This window comes from Hypomesus nipponensis, chromosome 16 (assembly GCF_054491055.1).
Source record: "Hypomesus nipponensis isolate SF chromosome 16, ASM5449105v1, whole genome shotgun sequence".
NCBI lineage: Eukaryota > Metazoa > Chordata > Actinopteri > Osmeriformes > Osmeridae > Hypomesus > Hypomesus nipponensis.
Window position 1 is genome coordinate 6,935,718 of NC_140376.1, and position 19,209 is coordinate 6,954,926.

At 45.2% G+C, this 19,209-nt stretch overlaps 2 protein-coding genes across 4 annotated transcripts; both read right to left on the minus strand.

Annotated features, from left to right (window-relative positions):
* Window positions 1-1,434: 1,434 nt before the first annotated feature.
* Window positions 1,435-5,144, minus strand: tmem165 (transmembrane protein 165). Its single transcript, XM_084676480.1, has 6 exons — window positions 4,780-5,144; window positions 4,200-4,425; window positions 3,722-3,897; window positions 3,293-3,475; window positions 2,644-2,749; window positions 1,435-2,549 (listed from the first exon to the last, which is right to left on the minus strand). The coding sequence occupies exons 1-6, from the start codon at window positions 4,927-4,929 to the stop codon at window positions 2,473-2,475; spliced, it is 918 nt and encodes a 305-aa protein (XP_084532606.1). The 5' UTR covers window positions 4,930-5,144; the 3' UTR covers window positions 1,435-2,472.
* A 442-nt stretch (window positions 5,145-5,586) lies between these two features.
* Window positions 5,587-7,350, minus strand: srd5a3 (steroid 5 alpha-reductase 3). 3 transcript variants are annotated; one of them, XM_084676140.1, is made up of 5 exons: window positions 7,101-7,350; window positions 6,830-6,981; window positions 6,428-6,619; window positions 6,124-6,231; window positions 5,587-6,023 (listed from the first exon to the last, which is right to left on the minus strand). In XM_084676140.1, the coding sequence occupies exons 1-5, from the start codon at window positions 7,310-7,312 to the stop codon at window positions 5,764-5,766; spliced, it is 924 nt and encodes a 307-aa protein (XP_084532266.1). In that variant the 5' UTR covers window positions 7,313-7,350; the 3' UTR covers window positions 5,587-5,763. The 3 variants fall into 3 exon arrangements, with proteins under 3 accessions (XP_084532266.1, XP_084532267.1, XP_084532265.1); XM_084676141.1 differs by having other exon boundaries at window positions 6,124-6,226; window positions 7,101-7,331; XM_084676139.1 differs by having other exon boundaries at window positions 6,124-6,255; window positions 7,101-7,331.
* Window positions 7,351-19,209: the final 11,859 nt, after the last annotated feature.

The following is a 19,209-nucleotide window of genomic DNA, read 5'->3' on the forward strand; positions in this document are numbered from 1 at the left end:
ACTGAAATTTATCGATCTACATCATCGTTACAGACATGTTATAGACATGTAATATTTTTATACACAGTGTAGTGTTTTGTAGGTCAGTACATACAGCTCTTAATACCGAAAAGACTGATATTATTCTTTTACCTCCAGGGTTGTTACAACGGCGAAAGTCCAGGATGTTACCCAAGTGACACTCCAGGGGATTAACGCCACACATTTCCTGTCCTAAAGATGTCATATTTTGCTATAGGAATAACCTCAGATTTTGTATGCATTCTATCGTGTTTTAAACGGTCACAGATCTCTTAACATATTTATGTCACTGTTGCCAGTGATGTTGCGGTTGCACAAGTTTGCACGGTAACAACTTGACGACGGTGACGACTTCATGTTGCAGTATCTCAAGTTCACAATGCAGGAACCCCCCCACCCACCATCACACCCTCTGGCGGCTGTCGTATAGGCACAACTCTGATCTTGCAGTTCCCAAACCAGTTTGAACACAGTTGTAGTTTTGCAGGCAGGCCGAGGACTGAGTGGTCTTCACCTCAGCTGGACTGGCAGTGTGAGGTCGAGTAGGACACACGCGAGGCTGGTCTCTCCGGAGAGACATGGACCATTCATGCAGAGAGATACCAGTTAGACAGCCTGCCCTATGCAGGTCCGGAGGTACAGGATGAGGCAGTGCAGCCCTTGAATGAATGTAATTCAATATCACTGACAACTCGTTTGCACAAAGACCAAATCGTGACAGACGGGCGGGGGGAAAAGTGATCAAGAGATAGCCGAAAGATTTGAAGCGACACGTACGCCTGGACGTGTGTGAATAAAATCATGTTCATGTCAAACTGTCATTCCCCCGCCCCAGAGCTTTTAAACAAACTGACACACATGGACTGTGCCGGCTGTTGCTTGGAGATGGGACTGCAAAACTGAAAGCGTTTATATTTAATTGGATTTTACTGTCATCGTCGACATGTTTGTTACAAGGGCCCAATAAATATGAACTCTCCAATATTTTATGGTCTAAAATTACAATTTAGAAGTAACGTGTGACGAGTAGGAATATTCGTTTTGAAAAACCCACCACTTGTCTTCATGCACCATGTGACAATATTAATTAGCATTTTTAATCCGGGTAAGGATGCAAAATTTACCATAAACCTGGAAAATGCTGACTCAAAACACATCTTGTAATGGTGGCTTACTGCTGTTGAAACGGTTAGATAAGTCTAATCACATTTGATCTGTACAGTCCTTTTTATAAGCAGTGTCGCAAAAGGGCTTCCCAGATGCCCACAGATTAGTACCTGTAACTAACCTTAACCAGGTCCCAGATTTCACCTACATATGCTAGTAAATGCTTCTGTTTGTAGGGATACTACCACGCTGCATGAATTGTAAGTGGTACTGTCATTCACAAACAACATCTGACTTCAGAACAGCCTAAATGAGAAGGGCTTTATTGAGCTCTGAAGGACAGGCATTCAGGAATCGAAGGTACATCGATGTGACTAGCACTTTCGTCTCTACGATACAACCTGTCAAATATTGACAGTAGCATTACCATGTGCACAAGCCACAAAATATACCCACTCGCCTACACTCTTTAGCCTAAAAACACAAAACAATTACAGTACAACCATGAACCATATAATCTGTGCTCCAAGAGTTGTAAAATAAATTAGAAATCATGCTCAATAAAAAGATGTAACTTAGTGGCTCAGGGTTTTTACAATCTCTTTGTTGCCAAGTGTCTCATGTTCTACTGGAGGTGACTGTAAGGAAAGGATGCCTGGTTTGAACACCAGTGTTGCTCAGACAGTGCAGAGGAAGTGTAGCCGCAGTCTGACCTGAGGAATGGAGTTACAAACCAGCGGAGTCACCGTTAAGAGTTATAAACCAGGCGAGTCATGGTTGGAGGTGTAAACCCGGCTTGTGTTATCGACACCTCAGGTCCACGGGAGGAGTGGCTTTGTGTTGCCATGGCAGCAGAATGCTAATGGGAGAAAACAGAGGAGAACTGGCTGGGGAGGACCGGCGATGCACAGGTCTCTGGAACCTGGACTCGGAGGTGAGGGGGGGGGGTTCTCCAGAGGGCTATTTCGAATCACTACGAGCCAGGATGCATGTGGTCCTGGGAGGGAGGCAGTAGAGAAAGGCCTGACAGGGGGAGAGGTATGCTTGGCTCTTGGTTCAGACAGCTGAGGGATCAAACACTGAGTAAGACAAGAGGACAGCATCCACACACACACACAAACAGCCTCAAATTTCTCACATACACAGCCTAACATTCTCTCACACACAGCCTAACATTCTCTCACACACAGCCTAACATTCTCTCTCACACAGCCTAACATTCTCTCTCACACACACACACACACAGTACCCTGTCACATATACTCGCTCACAAAGAGAACAGCCTCTCTGACTAGTCTAACAACTTTTACAGGTATGTACAAATTGAGTGTCGAGTCCAGCTTCTCAGAGTGCAGCGTCCGGCTTGATGAAGAGTGCCGAGAAGGCGAAGCCCAGGAAGACGACGCCTCCGATGATCGTGACTGCAGAACCAAACAAAGAGAACATGAAGGAACCACGAGCAGACAAGAGACCGGCTGGCATGGAAACCACGGCAGGCAGAGAGAGGGGCGTTACCGGTTCGGACGGAGATCTTCTGGGCGATCATCCTTCCTCCGACCACTGCCAGCCCAGTGCACAGGCAGTGTCCCAGGGTACCGCCCACTGCCACTCCAAAAGGGTCCTGAGGGCACAACACAATAATAGCGTGTCGATTTATGTTCAAATATCAATACTTCTATGAAGGAAACCACAGGGAGGGTGTTGGTGACGCACTACACTCATTGAACTAGTGGGTTCTTGTTGCATTGCTGTTGCAACGTTGCTGTTGCAAAACGTGCTGAAACAAGCACCAGGCTCCCTCAGTTTCTGGCGCCAACTGCCAAAAGGCTCACCGTCTCTACCTTCTTGTATCCACACCCAGGAGTTTGGAGTCCATTATCTTTATGGGTAGAACATCATCCCCAGGTTCCATGAATTTGCGCTCCATGCTTACAACGCCGACGTGACGTATGGATTTCATTCACACCGTGTGGCCAGGCCCTGCTCTGCTTCTGATAGGCTTGTAACATCAGTAACAGCTGCATTCCTCTCATGTGATTGGTAGGTAAAATCAATTACGCAAAAAATAAATACGCCGGACATCCGGCACGGTGCCGGAATACTTTAAGCCCTGGATCAGTAGAGTGCTCCAGCTCAAGGCTTGGGCGATGGGCCCCAGACTGACCTCACGGGCGGCCAGGATGATGGTGGTGAGCTGGGAGCGGTCGCCCCACTCGGCCAGGAAGGTGAGGGTGAGGGCCTGCAGGAACACGGGGGAGATGAGGTAGCGCCAGCGGCTCTGCTGCACCCCGGCGCCGGCGCCCATCTCCACGTCCGACAAGCCGTTCTGCTGCTTCGACCTCTGGAGCTGAAAGAGTCCCAACGTGAACCAGACGCCACACCAGACCCAGAACTACAGCAGAGCTCAGACCAGACCCAGAACACACCCCGGAGCCAGACGCTTCCCTAACCCCTCCTTCCTCCTCCAGCCATATTCCCCACTTCCTCCTCTAACCATACCCCTCTGCACAGGTCCCTCCCTAGCTTCCCCCCCCACACACACATTGATATAATACCATGACCAGGCATAACCCCACGGCTTCCCGGCCCTCACCTCCTCATCCTTCTTCTTGATCTCAGCCTGCACCTCCTCCAGCTCCTCCTGGCCCTCGTCTGGGCTCATCTTCAGCCCCTCGCGGAGCATGCGCACCCCGAAGATGGCAAACAGGGCAGTGGACACGTAGTAGGTGTAAATCCTGGGGATGATGGTGGTGGCGTAGCCAAACAGCACTGAGACACACAGACAACAGTTCAGTGGTGTTTACAGTTGTGTGTAGTGCAGTTCAATTTGAAGTTGATGTTGTTTGGGGTAACAGCGCCTGCTAAATGAATACAGTAACAGGCAGACCACACGCTTCCAGTAAAGAAGCCCTGACAAAACCCAGACGACACACACACACACACTCCAAGGAAGCACCACTTTAGCAAATCACGAGACTATCGTGGGTCTTGAAACATATTTTACCCTCTCCATTAATCGTACCACCCCTCCATCGCCTCACCAACCCTTCCCTCCTCCCATCCCCTCTTACCTGAGAGGCAGGTCATGAAGCTCAGAGCAAGCATAGCCCCAACGAGCACGGTGAACCTGTTGTACCGCATGGCCATGATAGCTGCAATGAAGAAGGTCTTGTCTCCCAGCTCCGACACGATGATGACGGAGAAGGACGCAACAAAAGCATGGATGAAGCCCAGGTTGCCTTTGTTGGGATCATTTTCACTTCCAACTACACTTATAGGGTGTACAGTGGGGACTTTCTGTATGGAGGGAAACCAGCATGTTAGCTAGTAGTAGCTAGTTGGTTCTGTGTGTTGATAGCAATTCACTGTTTTTGCTCTAAGCAAAACAGAAGAGTTGAGAAAATGTTACAACCTCGTCAGTTTGTAATTTTAACAACAACACTTAATATATATAAATGTGGTTCTTGTCATCATTTCCAATCAAAACATAACACCAAACCTATGTAAAGCCGCTTTCTCAAAACACATTGAGGCCCCAGCTACAATGCAGTGAGAAAGACTGTCTTGTCCTCAAAACAATAGCTAGCAACCATTAGCAAGTTAGCCAATTAGCCAAAACAGGTGTTTTGGTTAAGAAGCAGGTAAGTGTACCTCTTGGGGCAATTGTTCCTGTACGGCTTTATGTTCCTCTGGAGTACCAGCAACTCCAACGGAGAACAACACCAGAACTACCCAAGCCAGCAAAACACACATCACTCTTCTGTTAGCGCGTTCATCCCTTCCATCGAACAGGAAAGGCATTTCAACAAGGCAAAGCGCGGAGATTAGGCTCGAATAGATCGGTGTGGAAAGTGTCTTTAAATGCTGAAGTATTGAATAATAAATATGAAGTCTTCAAGAATAAAAGAAAAGTCAAATAAAGCTGCACACCGCGAAGCTACTCGTCAACTTCACGGTATGTTTTCGACTCGGAGCACATCTAGTTGGTGACATGCTACTTAGAAGAGGAGGAACTCTTTCAGTGGTACGACCAGAGAAACGACAACGTGTAAGAAACACTCTGACGTAAACGCTCAGCATTGCTGCAATTGGACACTTGACCTGTCAATCACGTGTCATGGAAAAAAGTGTCGCGTTTGCCAGACGTGCAAAGAGAAGGAAGTTACCAAGAAACGGCTGATGAGGTAGTAGATAAAGCAGTGGCTCATGTTCGACGCAATACTTCCCACTCCCACAGTAACATTATAGCCACATTTACATATTAACCAAATCAAGTACACATAGTTTGTGCGACAAAGTTTGACAGAAGCGCACTGTAACTGAAGCTTTTGGCGCAGGCAGCATTAATTAAACATTTAGCATCACTATTGATGTCAGAGGCCATTTCTTCTTGTAAGATAAACCTATTTTCACACAGCCAACCCACATTCCCATTCCACTTCGTAAAAATCCACAACATACAATAATGTATATTTTATTTTTGGCATTGTTGTGTGGAACATGTCATATTCACAGCATGTATAGGTCCAGGTATAATTGCAGAACCCTGTCTTTTGAGTAATGCAGTCCGTATTTTAAAAACAGCTTTGTTTATCAATGATCAAAGAGAATGAGTTTTACAACACACAAAACAAATCACAATATAAATGGTATCAGTGCTTTACGATGCTGTGGGTATGACTCAAACTTGCTCCTGTAGAACTGATGACACAGCAGGGCAGCCAGCACCTGGTTGAAGAGCACATAGAGAACGACCAGCCCCCAGGTGAGAGAAACACCTCCAGACACCAGGCTCAGAGACACATAGATAAGCAGCTCTGCCAGGTAGTGGGGGCAAGAGACCAGCTCGAACCATCCCCCGCTGGGAACCCGGTGGGACAGAGTCTCCACAGCACCTGCATGAAGAGGAGTTTAAATTATGCAAACAAAAAACTACGGGTACAACATGAGATTTAGCATATTTTGAACTTGATAGGTTGAAAGTTGATGGCTGACCTGAAGCCCCAGTCCGCAGGCGAGCTAGAGTGATCAGGGAGCGGTGCTGGAGCAGGGAGGCCCAGCCGAACAGCAACACTCCAACCGCCTGGACCACACCCAGCTGGGCTAACACCGGAGGCACAGGACCTTCTAATGAAACCATACACCCTTCAACTAGCATCACCCAATCACAGGGTGGTAACTCAAATGTCCCCGAGGTGTGATTTACATCTGTGGTTGGAACTCTCTTAAGCGGGATCATACAGGAATGTGATGCAAGATACAGCAGCTACATGACATCCAGAAACAGGTCGACCCTCACCTTTCCCTCTGGACATACGATCCCAGCCAAGGACAGTCAGTCCCAGCAGGATGTAGTAACCCAGGCCAAACACATACTGGACCATGTGAATGACACCATCAGAAAACACGCTGACATACAGACACTCCGCCAGTCGTCTGAGGCAGTGAATCCACACCAGCACCTGCACCGCCACACAGCACACCTGTGGAGCTGGAGGAGAGATGGCTTGAAAACCTCATGCCCTGCATGTTCTAGATGTTTCCCTGCTCCAACGCATCTGATTCAAATGAATGGATTGTTATCGAGCTCTGGTAGACATTCATTTGAATAACCCATTCATTTAAATAACTAGAGACAACACATACCTTGTCAGACTCTAACACGAGACACTACGGAGTAAAGAAAATGCAGCTCGGCTACCTTGGCCGTGAGTCGCTGGTGATCCTGCCAGAAAGCTCAGTGTGTCAGTCAACCATGATGGGTATGGCTCGTCCCACTGGATGGCACGAAGGGATACGACCACAAGTAATCCGTTCCAGAGAACCGACACTGCATAGAAGTGCCAGAACCATCTATTCAAAAGGAACAATGGGGCATCAGCACCTGCTCAACGAGCAGGAATCTGCTTGGAATCTGCCCCCCCACCCCCCCCGTCCGGCAACCGCTATGAAACTATCAAACAAGTTGTCACCTTTTTGGGATGTCAAACACACGCAGCCAGGTGTCGCGTTTACTTTTCTTAGTTTTACCGTATCGGATTAGGTCTTGAAATAAAATGAAAGCTTGACATTTTTCACATTCATAAGGCAAATAAAGCGAAATCGTGTGGATTGATACAGCCAAGAAAAATAATATTCCTAAAAACAACCATATAGTTTCAATTACATTGAGCCCTAATGTCATCTTTTCGACATGAGTCCGTTCTACAGATAGAAACGTCCGGAGGGAAACGGGAACACTTTTCTTTCGTTCCACACTGTTTTCCCGTACCATAGCTTGTAAAACAAACAAATGCAACATTTTACAAAATATGTGTTATTATTTAAGTAGCCTTAATGTTCTTAATGGAGCAAGACAGCGCTGTGTTGTTGAAGTTGCCGAAGAGTAACAGCAGGCGGCAGCATGATCTGACTGCGAAGACCATGGGAAACACACACGTATGACAGAGTGAATTCAAACCTGCATAATTAGGCCTTCATTTTAGATTACGTTGACATTTTCTTCATTGAGCAGACCCTTTTTTTTCAAAGCGATAGGCCTTCCCTATACACATGGTGCATTTAGAAAATACAGTAAAGAAAAATCCAAGGATCAGGTGCATAGTTGAAAATAGGGAATGATAGTCCTAACACCAAAAAAATCGGAATTTCATGCAGAAGTTTTTAAGTGTCGGCTTCACCAGAGAAAGCAACAATTGCTTATAGATTTATTTATTTTTTACATCAGTAAGGTTTAAGAAATGGGTTTAATGTCAGCCATTAACAGGATTCAGCCTTGCGAGCTCCTTCAAGGACAAATAAGCTACTGTACATGAAATCTATGTCAACCGTTGGCTCCAGTCGTCCACCTGCCTCAAGCCTTCCTCGTGATATGATTATGTGTTCATTTAATCACACGTTCGATGCTTGATCCAAATAGACTACCGCTGAGCTATAGCCTACATTTCCCCATATTCACCATGGCGACGGTGAATGCATAGGCTATCATCATTCACTTAGTTTATTGTGTGTATGTGTGTGTTTGCGCCCGTGCCCGTGTATGTGTTCGGTACAGTGATGCTCTTAAGGCATGTTATTCCAGGATGGCTCTTAGAGGAGCACGGCATCCTGTCTAAGGAAGCGCCAATCCCCTACCCCTACCCCCACGCCACACACCCCTACTATTCCACCAACAAACCCCTTCCCGCAACCCAATCCCCTACACCCCCATCCTTCTAGGGCTCTACCCTTCCTAACCCCACACCTCCACACAAAACTCGTAAAATTCGATCGTAAAATAGGGTTAACGTTCCACTGTAGCCTGTCTGATAGTGGGCTGGAATGGCCCTCCCTCCAGGAAGTGTTGGGTGGGAGGCAGTCTAGTCCCAGCAGAAGTGACCAGGACAGGAAACACATGGAGATATGACACCCGGGTCCCCTTGCCCCACACACAACTTTTCGATAACGTTGTCAAATTTACATTTAGCCTATATTTTCGTCATTTAGCAGACACTTGTAAGAACAAATTGTTTTTAGGCACTGTGCAAAGTAACCACATATCAGCCATCAGATAGCCTACAGACAATTAAATTGTCCATTGTCCTAATTTCAAACATTCAGCCACTGATGGGTGTACACAGGGCCAGGTTAAGGTCATCTGGGGCCCAGGGCAGAAGCCTCCCCGAGCCCCCCACCACGCAAAATATATTATTATTACTATGATTTTTATCAATATATATTAGAGAGAGAGACAGATTAGTAATTAAATTATGACAGACAAAAATATCAGTAGGCCTATGTGATACATTGTAATCAATGGCGGCTGCTGGTCTTTGAAAGGGGGGAAGCTCATTTTCGGCCTACATCCTAAAAAAAGTCTAACCAGAATTCACTGTTTCAAGTCAGCCGCCTGCAGCCGGCTGCAGCACCGCATGAAGTCGGGTCATGTCGAACGCACCTATTGTGGGTAACGGATAAGATCATGCTACATCTAGCCAGCATCATAGACATGTCTATGGCCAGCATTGCTTGATGAACTTCGCCTTCACGTCACTTCTGGCTCCAAAAACCCAAGATGGCGACCAGGAAGTGGAAAAATCGAGGCTTCAAAACGGGCTTTCACAAACAAATCGGTGACGTCACGACGACTATACGTCCATCTTTTAAAATAAGGTTGGCCCCATAGATATATATATACATCTGTGTATATATATCTATGGTTGGCCCTATATGGATGCAATAAGGTGACACAGAGTGACCAAAAGGCAAATAATAAATACATGCATGACAGTTTGATGTTCCGATAAGGGCACAACGGCTTGATTCATCCTTTCTTGTAAATCAAAAAATTGATCCATCAACCTTCAAATAACTAAGGCCACTAACCACGATGCTCCTCCTATTTCACTAATTAAGATCTCCATTTTACATTCAGTAAAGTTTATCTTCTTCATCGTTGTTTTTGTTGCACTATCCATTTCTGATCAATTGATACGTTTATTGTGAAACTCAACAAAATATGGGCGTTTCAACAACAATGTAAGGATAATTGGGAATTGACGGGGTGTGGTCAACGGGCTCGTTCACCTGTGCACAATCAATCACCAGTTTTTGAGTTTCAGATTTTCCATGCATACTTTTACTGATTAGTTTATTAAGTTTGATACATTTGGACCCTTTTCTTTGATGGGAACATTGCGGAAAAATGGCGAGTGTTCTTACAGGAATATTGCATGTTCATTGCGGCGGCACACTGACAAAAGCCATCGCGCACTTCGGTGTATATTCTACTGCATCTAAGGTCGGAATTCACGAGATATCATTCGAATAGCAAAGGTAATTGGCACTTGGTTGCTTATCAAAATGTATGCTCATGTTTTGTCTTCCAGCAATGTTTTGGGGGGCTATCTCGTTGTTTATGAGAACACGCAAAGGTGTAGCTGTCATTTTGCAGATCAACACAGCAGCATTCTAGATCACATTGAAACAACTATCTGTCGACCAACTACAAAGAGACAAACCCACCTGTGATGGCGATAATGAATCATTCTATGTTGAGGGTGTAGCATTGGGGAACGTTGACACAATAGACTTGTATGCAAAAGATGCAAATCTTTAGATTTTTTACAGTATTCTGCAGACAATGTAGCCTTGAACCACAGGCCTTTCCCCTCACCCTAAGCAGAGTTCCCTCTACTCCTTCATGATTTGCTCTGTGGGCTTCTTGAGACAATATGTAGCCATCCATACATCAAAATCGGTACTGCAGTTTTGTCCTCATATTTGAATGGTCTGGCTGGAAAGGGTTTAGATTTGAACTCCACAAAGTAAAAGCCCAGATTATTTGTGTGTGTATACTACTAATCTGTTGAGTGTAGTATCAGGAAAAGCTACACCATCCTGGGCTGCTATGAAGAGATCTCTTGAGAGCATGTTCTTTCACTGTAGGGCTTCTTTGGCCCTACTGTCAAGGTGCTTTGGGACCCACTTTACTTGTCTTGTGTTTTAACCCTTTCTGTCCAGACACTTCTTAGAAACTTGCCACACCCTGCCAAAGACAACCTGGATGGGCTGCTGAATTTCATCACCTCAACAACGTTCTTGATAACCAAACCACCAGGCGTCCTCCCTGGAAGGCCCTCTCCCAGCATTGCTCTGTTCTCCTCTGGAGGTATCTGGATCGGGGATGGGGTCAGTCCCGTCAGCTCTGCTTCTTATCTCAGTGGCTTTCACCTCAGTGTTTTCTCGCAGGGCAGCTCCATGATTCTTCTTCGTCTGAGTTCTGGTCAGTGAAGCTGAAAATCCCTTTTTTCTGCAGCTTGTCAGCCCCTTGTGGCTGCTGTTCCACACAAGCCACACTGGGAATGTCCATCTATGCTATTCAAGAGTTGGATTTTATTGACTTTAGCTGTTCTGGAAGGTTCCTCCTGCTTCTGCAGGCTTTCCCAGTCTTTTCTCCAGCGATGGGTGTCATGCTGCCACTGAACTTGGGTAGATTTGTTGTCTTAAGCTTTACAACTGGTATAAAGCTCCTGCCACACCCACAGCTTGTGCATCCTCTGCAACTCTCTGTGCTGTGACAAATTCCACTTGTCTTTCCAAAAGCTTCCTCCACCATCTTTTTCTTAACTTTTGTGGAGTAGAGCAGAGCAGAGCATAGCCGAGCCTATTAATCTAGGTAATTGCGCTGGTTGGCTACCGTTATCTTTTGCCTCAATTATGCCTAAGCCGTGCAACGGAACCAGAGGCAATTAGAATCAGAATTTGTTTTTATTGCTATGTAAGTTTAGTCAAACATAGAATTTACTGTGGCAGAAAGGTGCATACAATAAACGTATACGGATTTCATTAAAAAAGTAGAATGTATAAATCAAATAAAAAGCCTAATAGCCTACTAAAGAGCTAAACAATATGTAAGATATCAAATATATATAAAATTAAGCACACCCAATTAAAGTAGAGCAGAGCCGAGGCTGCATGTGCCTAAACTGTAGTGCATTTGGTGACTGTGGCTAGCTGGTGAGCTACCGTTATCTTCACTCATAGCCGCAGAGCCGAACCGTCGAGCCGAGCGGAGCTGACCTTGAGCCGAGCCGCGCCGCTACATGACTGTGACCGTGGCTGTTCCTAGCTAGTCAGCTACTGTTACCTTCACATTTAGCACCACTGACGAGCTGCACTGTGCAATGCCGAGCGAAGTTGCTATTTGTAACCATGACTAGCAGGGCAGGGCACTCTCTACCTTCATTTGTTTTCGGCAAGGTCGTGCCAAGCAGCCGAGCCGAGCCGAGCCGTGTCGAGCCCAGCCGCTCTGTGACAGTGACTGGGGCAATCTAGTTAGCTACCGTTATATTTTGCCTAAATTATGCCTAAACCGTGCTAAAGAACCAAATGCAATCAGAATCAGAATTTGAGTTTACACAAACACATAATTTACTTTAGCAGGAAAGTGCATACAATAAACATATACGGATCTTATTTTATTTATACACTCTACTTTTTAAATGAAGTATAATACTAAAGAGCTAAACAATATGTAAGATATAAAATAGATTCATAAATTAAGCACACCCAATTAAAATGGAATGGAGTATAGCCAAGCCTTTGGTGCCTAAACCATAGTGATGTTTGTGACTGTGGCTAGATAGTCAGCTATCATTATCTTCACCTTTAGCCGCCAAGACGCACTGTGACTGTGTCAAGCTAGTCAGCTACCATTATTTTCACTTTTACTAATGCTCTGCTCTTCTCTACTGACTTTTTCTTCCCTGTGGATTAGTACACTTCAGTTCCCTGCCTCCCACTTTACCCTGACCCAACCCATGGTTTGGGGGACAAGCCCATGGATTTCAGGATCTCTTCAACCCCCTCGGTTATCTTGTTCAGACCCTCTAGGTCCTTGTGGGATATTTGGATATCGTCCACATAGCTATCCTCTTCAAGGACTCTGCGCTCTTCTTTCAGATGGGTGAAGTTTGTCACTCTTGCTTTTTCCTGCATACGTAGCTGTGCGATGCATCCAGCTGGAAAATAGGTCTCATTAGCAAAGCTATAAATGGCAATGACTGCTCTGGGCCCAGTAGTGGCTATTACGTAAGTATGGAGAATGATGTTGGCTATCCACAGGCAGAATTAAATTTAATCTAATTCAGTTCGAGATGGGAAGATTGCCTCCACTGAAACCTTTACGGTCTTTTCCCTGTGTTCATAACCCCACCCGGAACAAAGTCTGTCTGAACTCTAATCAAAAACTTAACAAAATGAAATGCAACCATGCTGTGCATTCCAGTTAGTATAGAGGCAAATTCTTGTTCCCAATGCAACAGGTGTGTTTGAGAATTGCAAATCATTTTAGGTTGGCACAGGTGCAGCGTTTATTCCTGTGTTTGTTTGTCTGTGGATTTGTGTCTGGGTGCTGCTCTGGGTGTCAAGTGTTAAATGTCAGTGGGCACTTGACCTTGCATGTGTCCTTCAGGCAGCATGATCAACATACCATGCAGAGAATTATTTGGGGGCTGTTGTGCAATGATGGTGCAAACAACAGTAAATGTATAAGGAACAGGTGTGTTTTTCTCTGTTGTTGGACAGAATATGGCATGACCACCTCCTACAAACCGACACGGGTCATTGTCCTATTGCCTGCATAAGAAGGGTGCATAGTTCCTCAGGGAGACAACTCAGTAAAACAGGATCCCACAATAAATCAAAGAGAAGAGAAATGGGGATGCACATATCAACTGCGGGAGCTCAATGTGTGTGTGTCACGTTCATCTGACAAAGATGTGAGGACATGTGCAAAGAGTGACCTGTCTTCCTAAGCTGCCCAGTGTGGGTAAGTGTACACAGCTTGTGTGTCTGAGACCAGTGTGGGACAAGACAAGGGGGGTTATCATGGCCAGCCGGATGGCATCTTCATTGCTGTAGAACAGAGCTGTCATTTTCTGGTGCCTGGCTGCCAAGCAAGGACCTGCTCCCTGTTTTGTGTCTGAGGCATTCTGGGACAGGACTCCTGAACTTTGCATGGGGCTGGTTCAGGGCTGAGGGTCAGGCACGGGGGAGTGCTGCGTGGGCAGATGCAGAGTTCAAATGCATTCAAAATGGGGCCAGTGGGAGGAGCTGACTCTCTGGTCTGGTTTCAAAAAACATTTAAAAACGGGTTCTGAGACGTTGAAAGTAGAGCCGGGATGAAGTTGCAGGGGGTTTTGTGTGTCATTTTGGAAAGGAGAGTTCACACTGAAAGAATGAATTGCATGCGACCGCATAAAATTGCATGTTTGTGTCAAAACCAACAATGGGATGTCTATGGTTGCTTAATTTACCATTTGTCAATTGGAAAGACCAAAGGAGCTAATTACAGTCCTTCTGTGCTGTGACAAGTCAATTCTGCCATCGAAGTGTGTTCCGTCAAACGGGGTCATTTATTTTCCAATAATCAAAGCAGTCATGAGCCAGTTCAAATTGCAGTCTGCTATACTCACACTTTTCAACATTCAGATCTCAAGGCAAGCCATTAAGTGTAACTTCACACCAGATGGTTTTTCCCCCCCATAATGGTAATTCAGACCTGAGCAGTCTATGCTGGCCTATTGCCTTGGTACTATATCCTGTAAAAGTGAAGGCTTTGAGCAGGATCCCTGCATATTCACAGAAGGAATAAATGCAATAATAAGAACATCTTATGTTAATATTCTTATTCTGTGACGTTCAACAACCAGCTATGTATTTACACATCACACTGAAGGTCTGTACCCTATGAAAATTAAACCTGTGAGGTAATTGTGTAATCTTCAGGAATCTGGATCGTCTCATTCACCTGCCACCTGCTTCTGTCTGGGCCCCAGTCAGGTAAGAAAACAAGGCCATCATTCAGGATGGCTCTACCAACGAGTGCAGATCTATGCGTTTCTCTCTCTCCGAACCATTACTCAGACTCATTGGGTGCCAAAGGCTGTGACTGTGTGGGGGGGAAGTGCATACAAATCCAGCCATGGTTTAAGAGATTTTGGTTGGCTGCTGAATGCCAGCTAGTAGTTCAACTGATGCAGCCTCGACTGGTGCTGCACTGTGTCTGACAGGATTTGAATCTCATCAGCAACGGGCACCTTACGGAACTCCAATCACGAGCTGCAATCACAGTACACGTACAAGGAGAAATGTTTATCCCTCCATTCTGGTCCTCATAATTGCTTACTCCCTCACTTAGCGGATTGGTATGTCATAGGACAATGGCTGTGAAGAGAAAAGAGCTGGCGTTCGTAGTTCCAGGCTTAATACAAAGGTTTCCAGCCGTGAGGCTACAAAAATGCGCGAAGATGACAAGACCCCATCAAACATATTCCAAGCACAAAGAGATTTTTGGGATGCTGACAAAGTTGGCCTCTCATCTAATGGTGATCCTGCTTTCTACTGTTGCTACGCTACAGCGCATATAAAACCCAGCAATGTGCATCAAAAGAGAACATCGTACAGTAGCATCATTTTCCAGCCGTGACAATGGGCCTGCTTACAACCTGTCATTTAGATGCTGGGAAAGTCAAAGATGTGGGTGATGTTGAGGTTGGAGTGGACACGATCAGTGGGTGTGTGAGAAAAAGATCAAATGTAAGAGTGTGTACAATCTCTCTCACACACACACACACACACAGCAACCAAAACAAACAGTGTTAGCAACCACTTTTGATGAGCTTTTCTCGAACTTCAAGGCTCATTAAGGGTTCAGATTCTAGCAGTCCAACATCTTCTGGTAGACTGCATTCTCTAGAGGTTTTGTGTTTTCTTTCTAGAACCTATGCTGGGTCGATTGAGTATAGCGTGAATCTCCAGTCATGATCATTGAAATTAGCACGAGTTTCATTGCCTGGTCAATCTATTTGCAAAGATACTTTACAGTTTTTCGGAATCGCTAAAACAGTAAACCTCATTCTCAGAATCAAATGTTAAGTGGCCTAAACCTATTTGTCGAATCAGACACTTTTGGCACATACAAAGGTAAATCTCCTGTATGTGGAGTGTTTTCAAGGCTGGATCCGGCACACCAGAGTTTTTACCCAGTTCTTTGTTCTTTGTTGACAGTACTACTGTGAGTTGTGATGGTTACGGTAATATTTTCTTTATTGCTAAATGCATTTACTGTGTATACATAAATACATTTGTCTTACACTACATTTAGTCATTTAGCAGACGCTCTTATCCAGAGCATCTTACAGTAAGTACAGGGACCTTCCCCTGAGGCAAGTAGGGTGAAGTGTCTTGCCCAAGGACACAACGTAATTTTATCACAGATGGGAATCAAACCGGCAACCTTCTGATTACTAGCTCGATTCCTTAACCGCTCAGCCACCTGACTCCTCCTTTTTGACATAAGTACTGGATGCTGTGTTGTCAATTTTTTGTGTTGTGTCTAATGATTGCTCCATAGTGTTTTTATATTAATTTGCTATGTTTATGATCTGAAAGCATTGTTTGATTTTGAGCACAGGTTGAATGGTTTCGGGGCGAGTGTTTTGCCAGAAGTCAAAGGTTTTGGAAATGTTGTTTGAAGATTTGGTTTTGGTTTGTTCACAGTTTTGAGAAAATGGGAGACATTTTCCAGAAAAGTGTTTTAACAATTGTGAAAAACTGTAAAGAACTTGTACATCTCATCTATGAAAATGTATCAAATGCTGAACTTTGTGAGGTACGCTCTATAAGTGCTTGCGCACACACACACACACACACAAGCAATTTGATGTGACATGTTTAACAATGGGTGGGACACCTTTTGATCTGTTTTTTTCCACACAGTCAACACTTAGGTCCTGCCTCTTCTGCTCTGGCTGAGGGTTAGGTTTTGTCATAGACACAGTCCTCTCTCCTCAAGGATGAACGTTTGAGCTCACTGCTGGCAGAGATCAGACTGTGGACACTGACTTGCCAGCAGAAGTGGGTGGGCAGCTGGTGGAACTCGTGCTCCATCTGCTGAAGTTCTGACTGCGCTGCCTCATGGCATCCGTCTACCCTTACAGACCCACCTAGGGCCACACTGGCAAGAGGCTTCTGGGTCGCTGGATGGGTCTGACTGCCAAAAAACATACAAATAAAATGCAAACTGTATAAAAACAAAGTGTGGAATGTTTCCAAAAATATAGATGTAAATAATCAATTCAATATTTGACTTGAAAACTATTCAAGTTGAGTGCTGCAGATTATAAAATGTGCTGATTGTTCTGCAATATACATTTGTGAATCATATCCAATCAAATACAGTGCTTATGGCTCATAATGTTTGTCATGAGTCTCATTTGATATTGCACAATTTGACAAACTGTGAAAACATAATTTAGATATGTTACCGTATTAAAAAGTCATTACCTGACATTACCTGACGGCTGTGAGTGAGGTCAGAGAACTGCTTCAAACCGATACACCTCATACTATTCCACCAGTGTTCAACTGTATAAAAATAGGATTCCCCAGAGGAATTCCCACAGTCTATTCCTAACTGGAAAGGAGGTCTTCTCGGCATTTCATTAAAGAAAGCAGGTTAGTATGCAATCGAGCTAAGCTGGCTCAGGCTCCAGCCCCCACATAAAAGTCAAGGGTAGCAAAGAGCTACGAGGCAAATCATTTTCTGCTCCCACTGTGGAGTCAGGCTTTGGGTCTCTTACTCTCATGTGTGCTCTCTCGTTTTATTTCCCTCCCTTTCTTTCAGACGTGTAAACAGGGATGCCACCACCGACACCGACAGATCAGTGCCATTGATACAAAACTGATGTACAACTGTGTCCAGTCTCCTGAACGATTTACAATCTGGAGGTCTTGATGATGGTGGGTTGGGATCCGCGGTGTTTGGGATACAAATCAGGCGCGTGGCAACAAGACACCGTGTGAGAGTGTGTTCAACATGGCGGGGATATCCCAAGGTGCACCACAATGACAAACAGTGGCCGCTTTCAGGACAAAATGTTGGTTCATGAGTGGCTAATTCAAGCACAACAGTGGCCTGTCGGCGTGTGAGCACAACCCTCTCCTGACCCGGAGATGTTGTGTTTACCAGATAGGCCCCACTAACACCTCCAGCCTCAGAACACAGTCATCATGACGTAGAGTACACCCCCAGGTCGAAAGCCCATTGGCTCGTCAGTTTAACCTTGTTTGCAATGTGTTTAGAGTTGGAACGGGGATGAATATATCTTGCAAAAGTATGTGAGATCCTTAACGTGGATTATGGTCAGAAGGATTTTACAGTGGGCTTTGTTTGTGTTGGGAAAGGGTTGCAAGGGTTGCTGGGAGGTCAACGTGTCTACAGTAAAACTTTGTAAAACTCTCTCTTGGATGTCGCTTTGGATAAAAGCGTCTGCTAAATGCATAAATGTAAAGTCTCAGACATCCCAAGTCTCCTGGAAGTTCCGGGAGTCTCCCGCAATTCAATAGCGGCTCCCGGACGCCCGTAAATGCTATACAATCTCCCGGAATTCAGGGATTTTGTATTTAGAGCGAGCGCAAGACTGTGCAATGGTCATTTAGAGGACCAACAATTAAGTGCTGTATTTACCAGTAGACTGATTTGGCCAAAGTGCAGAAGTCACAACAAGTCATTTTTATATATCTCATCAGCTGTGGCTGAGGCTGGCAGAGGACAGTTTGGCAGGAGCATCTTCCTCTGGGACAGTGGCTACCCTCTCCGGAGTTACCTCGTGACACCGATGATCAACCCAGCAACACCACAGGAGGAGAGGTTCAATGAGGCCCACACACACACCAGGACCCACATTGAACGGGTGTTTGGCAGGTGGAAGGGTCGTTTCCGATGTATCCATCGTTCGTCGGTGGGGCTGCGCTTGTCACCTGTAAAATGTTGCCGCTTGATTGTTGTCACAGCCATGCTGCACAACAAAGCAGTGCGCGTTGGAGCAGATGAGCGGCCTCCTGAGGATGAAGATGGGGAATCATCGGAAGATGAAGCCCCCAACCTCGCCCCCCGCGAATCCTGAGCAGCACTCCACCAAGCTGGTGTCCAGACCAGAGAGAAGCTTGTCAATGTCTTTTGATGTCTATCAGCCCCTACCCCGTCACCACCAGTCACCAAGCACGGATATCAGCACCACCCTCCTCCCAACAATAAACCCACTACCACTACCATCACACAACCCATATCAACTATCATGTCCTCCACACAAAAACATGAATTATATATTTCATATCAGCCTGTATGTTTTTAACTGCTGTGTTTTTCAAGCTTTATCGCCTTGCTGTCATCTTCATAACTCTCAGCTCCTCCTCCTGTTCCCCATTTGTCCACATATGGACCCGGGTAGGAACTGGAACAAGAAGCTGAGGATTTGCACACTTAAACGAAAGTAGAGATTGACTCCAGTCTACGAAAGTAAAATAGAAAAAATACAAATAGTCCACAAGGGCAATTCAGTAGAAGATCAAGGACCAGAAGTGCGTAGTTCTACAGTAGTTCTGTTGCCGAGTCCAGGAATAGTCATTTGCAAATTAATTGTTCTGTAGCCTGTGTGTTACACTATTTACAAAACCTCTGAATCCTCTTGCAAAATTAAACTTTCGCCTCAAAACAGTTTTACCTGTCCTCAAAATCAAACTTTCGCCTCAAAACAG

Bases quoted from the DNA above. Each gene is read 5' to 3' on its own strand.
- srd5a3 (XM_084676139.1), bottom strand. From the start codon at position 7,312: ATGACATTAGGGCTCAATGTAATTGAAACTATATGGTTGTTTTTAGGA. The intron at 6,620-6,829 runs GTAGCCGAGCTG...TCTCTCCTCCAG, and splicing joins ACCAGCGACTCACGGCCAAG to CTCCACAGGTGTGCTGTGTG. The intron at 6,256-6,427 runs GTGAGGGTCGAC...TGGTTTCATTAG, and splicing joins TCGTATGTCCAGAGGGAAAG to AAGGTCCTGTGCCTCCGGTG.
- tmem165 (XM_084676480.1), bottom strand. From the start codon at position 4,929: ATGCCTTTCCTGTTCGATGGAAGGGATGAACGCGCTAACAGAAGAGTG. The intron at 4,426-4,779 runs GTACACTTACCT...CCCTCCATACAG, and splicing joins AGGAACAATTGCCCCAAGAG to AAAGTCCCCACTGTACACCC. The intron at 2,750-3,292 runs GTCAGTCTGGGG...TTGTGCCCTCAG, and splicing joins TCATCCTGGCCGCCCGTGAG to GACCCTTTTGGAGTGGCAGT.